The sequence below is a fragment of the Mustela putorius genome, unplaced genomic scaffold (genome assembly GCF_011764305.1).
Source record: "Mustela putorius furo isolate JIRA1106 unplaced genomic scaffold, ASM1176430v1.1 tig00003909_pilon_pilon_pilon, whole genome shotgun sequence".
NCBI classification, from domain to species: domain Eukaryota; kingdom Metazoa; phylum Chordata; class Mammalia; order Carnivora; family Mustelidae; genus Mustela; species Mustela putorius.
The window spans coordinates 26832936-26846648 of NW_025422057.1; the positions used below are offsets into that span (position 1 = coordinate 26832936).

A 13713-nucleotide genomic window follows, 5' to 3' on the forward strand; every position below is an offset into this window, starting at 1 on the left:
CCAGGAGGAGGCTGGGAAGCGCCCGGCCCAGCCTAAGACCCACTGACTGCCCCAGCCCAAACCCACTGACTGCCTCCAAGGCATGGGCCTTCTCCTGGCCCTGTTAATTAGCTCAAGGAAACTGTTGGAAGGAGTTTCTTTCTTTCTTTCTTTCTTTTTTTTAAAATATTTTAGTTATTTTACAAGTAGTCAGAGAGAAAGAGAGAGAGGAGGAAGCAGGCTCCCCGCTGAGCAGAGAGCCCGACATGGGGCTCGATCCCAGGACCCTGAGATCATGACCTGAGCCAAAAGCAGAGGCTTTAACCCACTGAGCCACCCAGGCGCCCCTGGAAGGAGTTTCTAATGGGTAAATCATTTCATGTAGAAATGAGGATAACAGTTTGGATTTGTGATACTTTTTCTGTAAGGAGTGCCTGATTATGTGGTGACATAAAAGCCCATCTGTCCTAAAATACAGAAATTTTGGAAGTGACCTCCTACAGATCCATAAAGACAATTACACGGAACAGTTAAAATACATCCAGGTTTTATTCACAGTTCTCTGCCTTGGCAGACCTGACACATTCCCATCCAATTGTCTCCCGTTCTGTTGAATTTTTGTTTTGTTTTTTGTTTAGTTTTTTATTTTTAAATAATTTTAGATTCATAAGAAGTTCCAGGAATAGGACAGCAAGGTACCTGTATAAGATTAGATAATATGTAGGCTAATATGTAATATAAATTAGAACCAGGAAATCAACATTGGTATAATCCATAGAACTTTATTCAGATTGTAGTCATTTCTCTGTGTGTGTGTGTGTGTGTGTGTGTGTGTGTAGTGGTTCTGTGCAATTTTATCCCATGTGTAGATCAACATTACTGTGACCTCAGTTAGGATACGGAACTGTTAGAGCCCTTCATAGTCACACTGTCTGCCTCCTGTCCCCTCCGGTACTCCCTCTTGTCCCTAATGTCTGGCGACCACTTACGTGTTCTCCGTCTCTGTAATTGCGTTGGCTTAAAAGTGTTACATAAGTGAAATAATGTATGTAACCTTTTTTTTTGTATGTAACCTTTTGAGATTTGCTTTTCCCCCAGTATTATTCTCGTGCAAGCATAGCAGATATACCAAGAACACTTGACCTGAGGTTGCTTGTAGTGGTCCCTGGGGGGACGCACCAAAGCGATCCCCCACTGAGCAGCACCCCCCCACTGAAGGACATTTGGGTTATTTTCAGCTTTTTGACCATTGCAATTTAAACTGTCATGAACATTTGTGTGTAAGCTTTCATGTGGACCTAGGTTTTCATTTCTCTGGGATTAATGCCCCAAAAGATTTGAGTATCTGTATCGTTTTATAATCCAGCCCTGGTCTAAGGGACATCTAGGTCCTTCACATCCTCAACAGCATTTGGAACCATCACGATGGTCTGTATTAGCTATTCTCACAGGTGTGCTGTCTTGTGGCTTTAACTGGAATTTCCTTAATAGCAAATGATGATGAACATCTGTTCATGTGTTTTTTTTTTTTAAATGTTTTTTATTTATTTGACAAACAGAGATCACAAATGGGCAGAGAGGCCAGCAGAGAGAGGGATAGAGGAGGAAGCAGGCTCCCTGCTGAGCAGAGAGCCTGATGTGGGACTCGATCCCAGGACCCTGAGATCATGACCTGAGCTGAAGGCAGAGGCTTAACCCACTGAGCCACCCAGGTGCCCCTGTTCATGTGCTGTTTTGCCCTCTGTATATTTTTGCCCTCTGTATAAATCTTTGCTCAGGTCTTTTGCCCATTTTCTAATTGAATAGTTTGCTTTTTCACTGTTGAGTTTTGAGAGTTCTTTATATGTCTAGATATGAATCCTTTGTCAGACATGTGGTTTGCCTATACCTTTAAGTCTGGAGCTTGTCTTTTTAGCCTTTTTTTTTTTTTTTTTTAAGATTTTATTTGAGAGAGACCATGACAGAGAGGGGGAGAGAGAGCACAAGTCGGGAGGAGAGAGAGAAGCAGGCTCCTGCTGAGCAGACAGCTCAATGTGGGGCTCCATCCCAGGACCTTGGGATCATGACCTGACCCAATGGCAGATGCTTAACCGACTGAGTCACCCAAACACCCGACTTTTTAATCCTCTTGACAGGATAAAAGACCCAAGTTTTAAATTTTGATGACGTCCAAATTATTGACTATTTCTTTTTGTGCTCTTGGGGTGAAGTGTGAGAAATCTCCCCCTAGCCCCAGGCCCCCTGTTGTGGCTTGCAATGCCGTGATTGACAGTAGCAGTGAGGGTGCGCTCTGCCCACCTGTCTAGTGCCTTCGCTGCTCTGGCTCGTCTCCTTCTCTCTCTGTCTCCAGGAAAGTACTAGTCATATCTTTGGTTTTCCTAAAAATCTGTTGTATTGTCAGTCTTTCCAAAAGATTTTATTTGAGAGAGAGAGAGGGCGCACAAGGAGGTGCAGAGTGGTGGGGTACAGAGACAGAAGCAGGTTCCCTGCTGAGCAGGGAGCCCGATGCAGGACTCGATCCCCAGACCCTGAGATCATGACCTGAGCCAAAGGCAAATGCTCAACCAACCGAGTCCCCCAGGCACCCTCCGAAAGACTTTTCTTAAACACATGAGATGTTTTCATTAGATACCGTTTTCTCCACAACATTCTCTTGGGGGTCATCCAACCACAGGGATAGGAAACTCCCACCTTCCCCAGATAGCACATTACGTCTTTGGATCGCTCCGAGAGTTCTCGTGCCTGTCCTTCATCAGGGCTTGATCTGCTTCCAGGAGCCGTGATCCGCAATAAGCAGCAAGTTGAATCGTGCCTCTGAAGACAGGCCTTTAAATATCTGAAAACTCTGGTCCTGCTCCTGCAGCGTCTTCTCTTTATCAGGCCAGAAGTCTGAGGACCTTCAGTTGTTGCTCGTGAACATCAGTTAGGGTGCTTTGGGCTATGAGTAATGAGGACCCAGTTCAAAGTGGCTCAAACAATAGAGGGATTATTATCTTGACTGACAAGGAGTCTGTCCAGGAGTTGGGTGGTTCGCTGGTTCCAGGATTGATGGGTTCGGCAGCTCCGTGAAAGTCAAGAGCCCGTCTTCTCAGCTTTCTGCTTTGCCACCTCAAAGTGGGTTTTGCCTTTACCCCCAGGCTTGTTCACAAAAGCCCTACGAACCCATAAGGCAGTACCCAAAGAGGAGAAGGAAGGAAGAGGACACGTCCCTGCCTGGGGTCTCTTTTTAATATGGGGACACCTTTTAGAGGGGCCCCAAGCAGACTTCTCATATTTAGTGAGCCAAAAGTGTGTTCCACTACTCGCCCCAGACCAAACTGTGGCCAGGGAAATGGAATGAGCAGTCCAGACTGACCTTCTGGGCCTGGGGAGGAGCTCGGCTTCCCCACCCCCACACGCGTCCTGGCAGTGGGGGAGGTGCGTGGGCACAGATTCTGATTTGGGTCAGCAAGGAAGAAAGCGGGCGGTAGCCGGTGGGTGACCTGCGACCTTGGTTTCGTACTTGTTTGAGGACCATTCTCAGCTGAAAGCTTCTCCAGTTTATCTGGTTGCATCCCTCTTTTTTTTTTTTTAAAGATTTTATTTATTTGTCAGAGAGAGAGAGCAAGAGCGAGAGCCAGCATAGACAGAGTGGCAGGCAGAGTCAGAGGGAGAAGCAGGCTCCCTGCGGAGCAAGGAGCCCGATGTGGGACTCGATCCCAGGACGCTGGGATCATGACCTGAGCCGAAGGCAGCTGCTTAACCCACTGAGCCACCCAGGCATCCCTGGTTGCATCCTTAGTGAAACGGGATGTCCACAGCTGAGTGGAGAGCACTCCGGGTGTGAGCTGATGAGTGCAGGTGCTGTCATCTTCTGCATTCTAGATCTTCCATCTTTTTTTTTTTTTTTTAAGATTTTATCTTTTTATTTGAGAGAGAGAGAATGAGAGGAGAGAGCATGATGAGAGGGGAGCGGTCAGAGGGAGAAGCAGACTCCCCGCTGAGCAGGGAGCCCCACGTGGGACTCGATCCTGGGACTCTAGGATCATGACCTGAGGCGAAGGCAGTTGCTTAACCAACTGAGCCACCCAGGCGCCCCTAGACTTTCCATCTTTGTTAGTGTAGCTGATGGTCGCATCACACAGCTGAGACTTCCAAGGCTCTTTTTGTTCTGTAGGCTCTGGGATGTTGGGGTGTCTGCACCCTGAGAGAGTTGTTCTCACGGCCTGCCCTGCCAGACTCCTGCCACTGGCAACTTTCTTACTTCTGCGTGGGCCGCAGGCAGAGGGAACCCGTCCTCTGCTATGTGCTGGGGAGGATGAGCGGCTACAGAAGGAGCACAGGCTGCTGGTCAGGCGGCCTTGGGTTCTAGAATTGACTCTACCCTAAAGCCACTGACTCTACTGTGGATCAGTTCTGTGATAAGGGGCCTCGACTGGGCCTCTGGGCCTCGGCTTCCACATTTGTAAATGAGATTTAATTCTCTCTGCTTAACAGAATTAGTATGAAGTATTTTGAAAACGTGCCCATACGGTACCCATGTCCACTCTCTGCTTCCTCACCCGTGGCTGCCTTCCTTATGAGGATCTTAGAGTTTGCAGAGGCTCAGCTTTTTAATTCCCTAAGTACCTGTGGCCTCGTGACCACTGGAGACCAAGTGGTCCTGCGGACCTCATGGCCCAGAGAAGGCTCCTGACAGTACCCGAGGCTGCAGGCCACAGGATGGGAGTTGCTGCTGAAGGTCATTCTCAGGCATGTGACTGGCCCTGGGGCCTGGCATCCTCCCTGGCCTGTGCTCAGGATGGCGAATGAGCCGGGGGTGGGGGGGGCTGTGAAGGGGGGGTGCACCACCGTGGCCAACTCTCATCTCCAAGGTCAAGTCATTTTGGAGGGCTTCTTCTGCCTGTGGTTTTCTTGGGGGTGGGGGTTACTCCTGAGCACAGATTTAGGGTCAGGATGTAGTTGTAAGACACCAGCTCCTTGAATAGCTCTCACTTATGAAATACCTAATTCCTCCTAAACCCTGGGTCTGTCCAGAACCCAGGGAGACCCCAAATGAGAAACTGCCCTGCTCACTTTGGGTGGCCAGTGGCAGTGCCACCCCAGGCAACACGTGGCCTTGTCTTCTCTCTGACCCTCAGACCCCCTCTTCACCACCGTGAGGAGCCAGGCCTCATTGAAACATCCGTCCGGTTCCCAGGGAAGCTTGGAGGACCAAGGGGTGTGGAGCTCGAAGGAAGGATGGCCTGCTGGAGGCATCTGCTTTTGGTGGGAGGAAGCGGACGGACAGGGTGACTGTCTGTAGCTGTCTTTCCCAGAGAAGCCCAAGCAGATAATAAAGCCATGTAGAAAATAGGATTAAGGTAATGAACAGGCAGGACGGAGTTTGATCTTTCAATAATGCCAAAGCCTGACTGACAGGCCAATCTGGAAGGTGGAGCCGCACCACCGGCAGGACCTGGTGGCGGGCGCTGTGCGGGGCTGGGTGGATTCCTTGCTTTTAACCTGTCACTGCTGAAACCTGAGGAGCACTGGGATTTTCGCTTTTATGTGTGTGCTGTGCCTTGGGGGGAAGGAGTGCTGGAGGGGCAGTTTTGCTCGGAGCATCACCCCTTTGGGGCCGCCCTCAGGATGGTGGTGGGGGCTGGGACACACCTGGGGGGAGCGTAGGGACCCGTCTTCTCCCTGCTATGTCTTGGGGCCTTGCTGTCAGGTCGCTTAGGCTACTTCTTACAGTGCCCTTTCAAAGGCACCATGGCTCCCTTGGCCCTTCGTTCCATCAAGACCCTTGGAGACTCTGTTGTCCCTACGAGCTGGGGAGGGGGAGGCGTTGGGGTACACAGGTCAGAGAGCAACTATGGGCATACGGCCATTGCTTGGATGGCAAGAACTTGGCTCTCTCTCTCTCCCTTCTTCCTTTTCTAACCTGTCTAACCCAGGCAGAAAGAAAGATGGAGTCCTTGACCTGACTTGGAAGTGCCAGAGTATTCCTGCCTACAAGGGGAGCTAGCCTTCAGGCCAGGTTGCAGGCCCCCAAGGGCTCTATCTTGACACACAGTGCCGACAGCCAACCACTGAAGCATCCCTTGCTATGCCCCATGGTCCCATCAGACCCCAAGAAGCTGGGCCAAAGCCTTCCCGTTCCTGAGCCTGGGGTCTGAAGGGATGCAGGCCCATTTTACTGCTCTGTGTGCATTTGAGCAGGAGCCTCAGCTAGGTCCCAAGGAGGGTGCTGTGTGGCATGTACCCCCAGCTTCCGAAAGGCCTGGGAGGTTGGACTGGCCTAACACCATATACAGCCCTCCTCCTGGGCTTGCTGTCACCATGGGTTCTGCATTTTGGCCAAGGGCATTTAAGCTGGATCTAGCATTGGCACAGGTGGGCTACAGGATGGAGGCCTGTGAGCGCCGACCTACAGCGATCCTAGTGGCAACAGCTGCAGCCCTAAGCCAGCCTGGGGACTGGGATGGGGAGAGGTGTGGGCTGAGGTGACCTGGCTACTCCTAGGGCCTTGACTGTTCCGAGTCCCAGGAGTGTGAGTATGTGTGGGCTTCTGCACACATCGCCTTTTCTCCCTTTCCAGCCAAGGTCATCCCTGTTCCCCATCACTCTTCCTTGTCTACCCTAAAGCCCCTGAGTCTCCTCTTTCTCACTGAAGTTGGGGCAGATAGGCGTCTCACACTTCCCCACAGGTGCCCTCTGTTTTCCCACTAGAGCCTCTGCTCTAGCTGCCCCTGCCCCGTGCTTGGACTCCCCCATCTCAATCCTGCTTACTCTTCGGTGCAGACAGCACCACTGTCACCAGGCCTTCCTGACCCTAGCCCCCGTGGCTGGAGTTGGTAACCCTTAGAGCACTCACAGGGCCACCTTGTCAGCCATTGTGGGCCCCGGGGTGGACTTGAGAAAGGGGAGGGCCAGGCTGCAGCCCTTTCTAACGGCCTGCAGGACGTGGTGTCGCAAGCACAAGCCGGGTCCCATCGAGGGCAGTGGCTGTGCCCACCCGACCCAGGTGTGGCTTCGTCTCTGCCCGCGGCTCTGCCTCCGCCCCGGGCGGCCTGGCCCTCGGTCAGGGTGATTGGGGAACTGCCCTCTTTAAAGTACCTGCCTTCTCCTTTGAAAGTATTACTGACAGATTTTTTCATTTTCTTTTTTCTTTACCTCTTTAAGGAACCCTGTAATTTCTTTCTTTCTTTCTCCCCCTCTTTCCTTTTTCTTTCTTGTCCCCTCTGTCCCCCTGAACTCTTTGAAATTGGCTCTCTGCCTGCTGACACCAAACTGATACTTTGCGTTTCACTTCTCCTTATCCCTTTATGGCAACAGATGTTGAAATTTTGTATCCTTTTATCTGCCCGGCTGCCCCTTCCTGTAATTACGGGCCCCTTGTTAGCAGTACAAAGTGGGCTGCCCGGCTGCCTGGCCTTTGAGCCATTGTGTCTGAACACGTGTGCACGGGCGGGCGCGGGGGCCATGCACGCGCGCGCACACATGCGGGAGCGAGGCCGTGGGCTCCGGCAGGGCCCTTCCCGCTCGCCCGATGGCGCCGAGGCAGGCGAGGCTTCCGTGGGCTTCTTGTCTCCACCACTATGGTGTTACATGTGGGACCTAACGTGCCTCCTGGATTCCGGCCCTCCCCACCAGAGGGCTGGACAAGGCCAACTCCTCTCTGCTGAGAAGCCTGGGGACTCCCTGCCCCTCCCAGAGTTCATGTCCGCTAAGCAGTGCGCACCCAGGGGTGGTCGTGGTCCAAAAGGACTGGCTGGACGGGAGGGTCTGCCAGGTGCAAACAGGGCGCCAGTGCCGGTGCCTTGACTCTGGCCCTCCTGCTGGGGGGGGGGTCCTTCACCTGGGCCATATCCCCCCCCACTCCTGTCATTGCCTACCCGCTTCTGTCACTCCCTAGAGAACCACTCCATGCCCACAGGCCAAAATGTTTTCTTATCTGTCCTCTGACAGTAAAACTTCCCTTTCTCTTCAGGGACCCCTCCGGTCACCCCTTGTATTGTTAGTTGGGTACATGACTGACTCCCTCCGTCCCCGGACTGAAAACTCCTAGAGGACAGGGAGAACTCCCCCAGCCATCCTGGACTTGTCCCTGCAGTTCCCGGTAAAGCACAATGCCTCGTATACAGACGGTGCTCCTTGATGGTTGCTCAGAGAGAGAGAGAGGAGAGTGGGGGTGGGAAGGAGGAAAAGCCTCCTCTCCTGAGTGAACTTGTCTGGCCCAGCTTCTACCTCCGCATTCTCTGTCCCTGGGAGCTGAGCTGCAGGAAGGTGAACTGTGTGTCACTCTTCCTCCTTGCCCTGTCCTAAAAGCCCCTATTGCGTCCTCGGGTCACACATCCATGCCAGGCGGAGGAACGAGAACCTCTAGGATCTCCAGGGAACATCCTTGGGAACCCCATGTGTTAACAGTGGCTGTGAAGGGGTGTGGGGGCCACGGGCATTTTTAGATGCAGGCCGGGAGGTGGGTGGGGGAATCTGGCTTCTCCCAGCTCGGGGCCCTTGGCCCTGGAGGACTTTCTGTAGGCTGTGGGTTGTGTTGGGAGCACAGGCGGGCCGGGCAGGGAGGCAGGGGGAGGCTGGGGGATGAGCGGACTTGGGGGAGGGTGGGCACCGGCTTCAGGCTCAGCAGGCCCAGACCAGGAAAGGGAGGGGCTGTCCCAAGTGGGACATCTGGGTCTTCAGGGCCACTACCGTCCTCCAGTTAGCTGTCCCTAGATGTCCCCTAAAGATGGCGATAGAGGGGTCCGTGTCTTAATAGATTTTCTCTGTCAGTACTCCTTCCGAGGCTCCCTCTTCCCTTGAGATGGAATTGCTGTGCAGCGGGGTGGGAGCCCCGGTTCCCTCACCTGGTTGCCCCCTTAAGGTCCCGGGGATGAGGACGCCCTCTGCTTGTTTTTCCCACCCAGGTCCTCTGGCGCATCGCACGCTGCCGTCTGCGGCCTGCTCATCAGGCTCACAGGGGCGGCCCCTCAGTCTTTATCTTTCCCTGGGTGCAAAGAGAATTGCTGGAGTCAGGCTCGGGAGAGGCCAGAGAGGCCGGGGTGTGGAGGACCCCCCAGCCCTCAGCAGCTCCTGGAGGCCCGGGCTTTGTGTGCAGCGGCTGTGAGGGAATGGCCTTTTTGTCTGGCCCTCCGCAGGGACGGAGCCGGCCCTCGCTCCCGTCGTGGCCCAGGACTCTGAGGGGCAGTCCTGTTCCCACACAAGTTGTGCGACAGCCAAGGCTCTGCACCCCCCACACCCCCCACAGTGAGAGGCCGAGAAGCATTCTTGACATTCTTTCTGGAGAAAAGGGGTGAAACGTCTGAATTTGGGGGTCACCATGTTATACAAATTGCAATCTAATCGTTTTTACAAGAACACACTTGCAGGAAGAAAAGGAGCCCGAGAGGAGGGGCTGAGGAGACAGACAGCTGGTTTTGTCCCCGTTTTCCCCAAAGTTCAGAGCTATTGTCGGGCCAACCTTGCTCCCTTCCCCAGAGCTGTTGAGCTAGAGTTTTCTAGTTAAATTGGTCTTGGGGTGGGGGCCGCTGAGGGCCCATGGTGCCATTTCTGTTTGTTTTCCCAAATCAAAGCCCCAGCAGGGCTCCCAGGGCCACGCGGAGCTGCTGTTTGGAGGGACAGGCCCTTTCCCAGAGCCGGCTGTGTCCGCGGAGACTCCGGACTTCACCTCCCGGGCACCGCACAGCAGTCTGGAGGGCCTCAGGCCCAGAGGCCAAAGAAATTGTATCTTTTTATTGGCCCATTTGAAGTGTGTGTGGCCATTTCAAGAACTCCGAGCGCCAGGCTGCAGCAACTGTCTCGGGCCCAGCTGGGCTGGCGGACATGGGGCTCCGCGACTGGCCGCGGCCTCCCGGCCGGTGCTTACTCTAGGCCCTCAGGGTTCCCTCGGCAGGCAGGGTTCTGTTTCTTATCATAGATGCTGGCATGACCCTTTCTAGGGGTGGCTTAGATGCTGGGACAGGGGCCCAGAGTGACTTGGTCTGGGTGTTGCCCTGATGCTGCGGTCCTGACTCTGCTGCCCGTCCGGCGCAGGGGTGCCCAGCTCTGTCCCTCTGAATCCCGGGACCGGGGGGGAGGCAGGTAGAGCCATGCTGGGCTTCACGCCCCCACCCCCACCGCCTTTCATCTTCTATTTCAAACAAACATGAAATTACTTCTGCAGATTAAAGGGGAGAGCTCCTCCGTCATTCCTGAAGGCCTCACTAATGGAAGGGGCTGGGCCCCCAAATCTGGAAGGAGGGAGAACTGTGGAGCCAAACAGCCCCCTACCTGGGTGTGCACAACTGTCCAGGAGCACCTGTAAAAGAGAGGTGGGGGTGGGGGATGGGCTCCTTTAGGGACTCTGGGCTGTCCCGGCGTGGGGCAATCATAGCTGGTGGCCCTTCTGCGAAGACGGGCCCTGCCTGGGAGCCAAGGTCCGTGATCTCTAGGATCTGGCCTTCAGCCTGATCCCTCTCAGGGTCCCCCACCACAAAGGCTTACCTCTTACCCCGGAAAGAGGAACACGGCCCAAGGGGGCTGGGGGCAGGGGCTCTACCTGCTGGGGGGTCTCCTCATTGCCCAGGGCCAAAGGGGAAAGGTAAAAGGGAACCCTGAGCTGCCGCCTCTGTTCCTTCAGCTTCTAGGGAAGATGGTGGCTCCACTGGGGAGAAGGGAGCTTGAAGGTGAGAGCGGGAAGGCCTGGGGCTGAAGTCTGCTCTCACACTGGTGGTGAGCACTGCTTGTGAGAGGGGGGAGTGCTCCCTCCTGCTGCCAGGGCCTCTGACCTGGGAAGCATGCGTGGCCTTCCTTCTCCCGTCCTGCCAGGGAGGAGGGCCCGGTGGCTCTTGGGTGCAAGTTCGGGATCAGGCCTGGAGGGTGACCCTTTTCTCCTTCACCACCCCCCCCATCCTGCAGAAACTCCCTGCTTCTCCCCGTTCCCTAGCCACAGGGATTAGCGGGTGCACTTGATGTTGAGGGGTAGTTGCTAGGGCCAGAAGGCCCCCCTACGTGGTTGCTAGGGGTCTGGCATCAGGGCGAGGGGTCTGCCCACTGCCGCGGTCACGGAGGGACTTACACAGTCACAAAGAAATTGTTCTTCTCAGTAATCTGCTCTCGGCCACCGGGAGGGGCGAGGGGTGGGGAGCGCGCTGCAGCCCAGCAGGCTGGGGGCTGTGATCACACAGGCGTGCTCGCCCCGGGCTGGGGGCCAGCCGGGCCAGGAACACCAGGGACTGGCCAGCTAAGCTGCTTTCTCAGCGATTTCTCTCCCCAGACACAAAGGTGTTTACTTGTTTTAACATCTCCTGGGACTCCCCTTCTCCCTTTGTGTGGTCTTTATCCCCAATGAGGTTTGAGCCCCAGATTACAGGCAGGAATTAAGGCATTGGACTCAGGCAGCTCAGAGCTGCATGACCTGCAGGATCAAGAAGTAGAAAGTAACCAAGTGTGTGCGCGCACGGGAGGGGGCCGGCCCGGCCGCAGGGCCCATTCTTCCACCCTGAGAACGGCCGCTGGGCAGCGAGCAGGTGTGGTGCAGGCCTTCAGCTGGGGGAGGGGCAGGCACTGGGACTGGGGTGACAGGGTGGGCATCCTGGGCCATTTCCCTTGGCCCCATCCGAAAGGAGCCTGATTTTAGCTCAGGAGGGAGAGCGGCATCTCCCCAGGGACCGAGGCCATTAGGTTACCAGCCGGTGTGGGGGCCGAGGTGGGACAGTCTCTCCTCCTCTGCCCCTCTGTTCTCTCCCCAGTGGGCAGCTAATGATGCACCTGGGCAGCGACTTCCCCCCAGGGGCTGGGGTGTTGGATGTCATGTATGAGTCCCCTTCCACGCTCTTGTCCTGTGGCTATGACACCTACGTTCGCTACTGGGACCTCCGAGCCAGTGTCCGGTGAGTGTGGTAGGTGGGAGGTGGGCAGCAGTCCCGGCCCTTCCTCTGGCCCTCCTGGGGCGCCCCCATACGGCACAAGCCCTGCAGGTGGAGGTGAGGAGTGGCAGCCAGCAAGGTCAGATCGTGCTTCAGTTCCTCACTTGGCAGCCCTGGTTCCCTGGCCTGGAGACCATAGCCACTGGGTGCTGGAGAGCCCGGGGAGTCAGCGGCCCATCCATCAGCATTCTGCCCGCCTTTCTGCCCTGCCACCGAAGTCGTGTGACATGTAGCCAGCCGTGGAAGCACAAGTGAGGGCCTCATGTGGCCTGGGGTTCGGGCACTGGCTAGAAAGAGAGCTTTACAGAGGAGGCTTGGTCCCTTTAAGTCTGGTTTTTGAAGAGAAGGTGATTCAGCTTCTGCCTCTGGGCCAGAATGGATTTCTAAGGTCCCTGTGGAAGTTGGGGCGGCGGGCACCCCTGACCCTCCCTCTGACAGACTCTTCCCGCACAGGAAATGTGTCATGGAGTGGGAGGAGCCCCACGACAGCACCCTGTACTGCCTGCAGACCGATGGCAACCACCTGCTGGCTACCGGGTCCTCCTACTACGGGGTCGTGCGGCTGTGGGACCGGCGCCAGAGGGCCTGCCTCCACGTAAGTACGCCGCACACTCCAGCTCTGAGATGCCAGGACTCCTTACTAGTGGCTGTACTGGGGTGGGGGTGGGGGTGGGGGTTGGCTGCCTGGAGAAGCAGGGGAGTCGGCATGCGACCTGGCCCCCTGCGCTGGACCGGGCAGGGTAGGGCTGCTCCTGCCATGCCCCCCGCCCTCCGTTGCAGGCCTTCCCGCTGACCTCGACGCCGCTCAGCAGCCCTGTGTACTGCCTGCGCTTCACCACCAAGCACCTCTATGCGGCGCTGTCCTACAACCTCCACGTCCTGGACTTTCAGAACCCATGACAGGGCCACCCCGGCCTGTGGGCCAGGGAGGCCAGCTACTCAGGGACCTCTCCACCTGGAGGGTGCAGGGATACCTCTGCCCTCCCCCACCCCCCGATGCCTGTGCTCCTAGACCTGCGACCACAGTGCTTGGGCACCGTCAGGTAAAGGCTGCTGACTCCCGGGAATTGGGGGTATCCCTCCCAGGAACTAGATGGGAGAGAAAGGATCTGCTGCTTTGAGAGAACAGCTGAACCTGGCCGGGACTTGCTTCCCTGTTGGCCAGAGCAAGGATCTGGTCTGGATAGGCCAGCCCTACCCCTCACCCCTTCTTAGAGCCGTGCTAGCTTCATGAGGTGAGGGGCTCCAGCCGTCCCTTTCTGCCCCTTCCTTGGAAGGAGGGGTGAGGCTGCCAATCCTCTGCTCTGGCCCCGCCCTCCTCAGTCAGTCCCCTCCCTTGACCAAGCTCTTGGGGCTCCTTCCTGGGGCACTGTGGACTGGTCTCACTTTGAAACTGAGGAAGGACAAAGGGAACCCAGCAGTTTTGAGTGAGTTCTGAGACAACCCAATCTCAGGCTGGCTGCTAAGACATGCTACAATGTTCATTTTTGTAAAAATAAAGCTTGATTGTTCACAGTTCCAGTTCCTCTTTGGCTGGGGAGTCCTGGGAGGCGGTAAGAGAGGGAACGACATATTCAAACTTGAGGATGGGTGTGTTGGGGAAAGAGTAAGATCAGCTTCATAGCTCAGTGTCCCTAAGACACCTCTTGGGCCCCAGTGGTGGGGTGTGTGCTACCTGTGGGGTACAGATAGGGGACTGTAGAAGGGCTTCGTGCTGTTGGGGAGCTAAGCTGCTCCCCATCTGCAGAAACCCTTCTTCAGCCTCCTCGAACACACATGCACTCTTCGCAACAATACGACCCTCCTCCTGCCTTCACACCCACAATGTCTTAATGTCCTGGGTGTT

At 55.5% G+C, this 13713-nt stretch overlaps 1 protein-coding gene across 7 annotated transcripts in view; it reads left to right on the forward strand.

Moving 5' to 3' along the window:
• The window catches only part of FBXW4 (F-box and WD repeat domain containing 4), an 81744-nt gene extending 68362 nt beyond the window's left edge, over window positions 1-13382 (forward strand). For 5 of the 7 annotated variants that reach the window (XM_045068829.1, XM_004749437.3, XM_045068831.1 and 2 more), the window contains 3 exons: window positions 11691-11831; window positions 12321-12462; window positions 12648-13382. In XM_045068829.1, the coding sequence (XP_044924764.1) occupies window positions 11691-11831; window positions 12321-12462; window positions 12648-12767 (403 nt within the window). In that variant the 3' untranslated portion in view covers window positions 12768-13382. Of the gene's footprint in view, window positions 1-5099; window positions 5322-11647; window positions 11832-12320; window positions 12463-12647 lie in introns of those variants that run through there. The other 2 variants (XR_006603180.1, XR_006603181.1) reach the window with 2 other exon arrangements.
• Window positions 13383-13713: the final 331 nt, after the last annotated feature.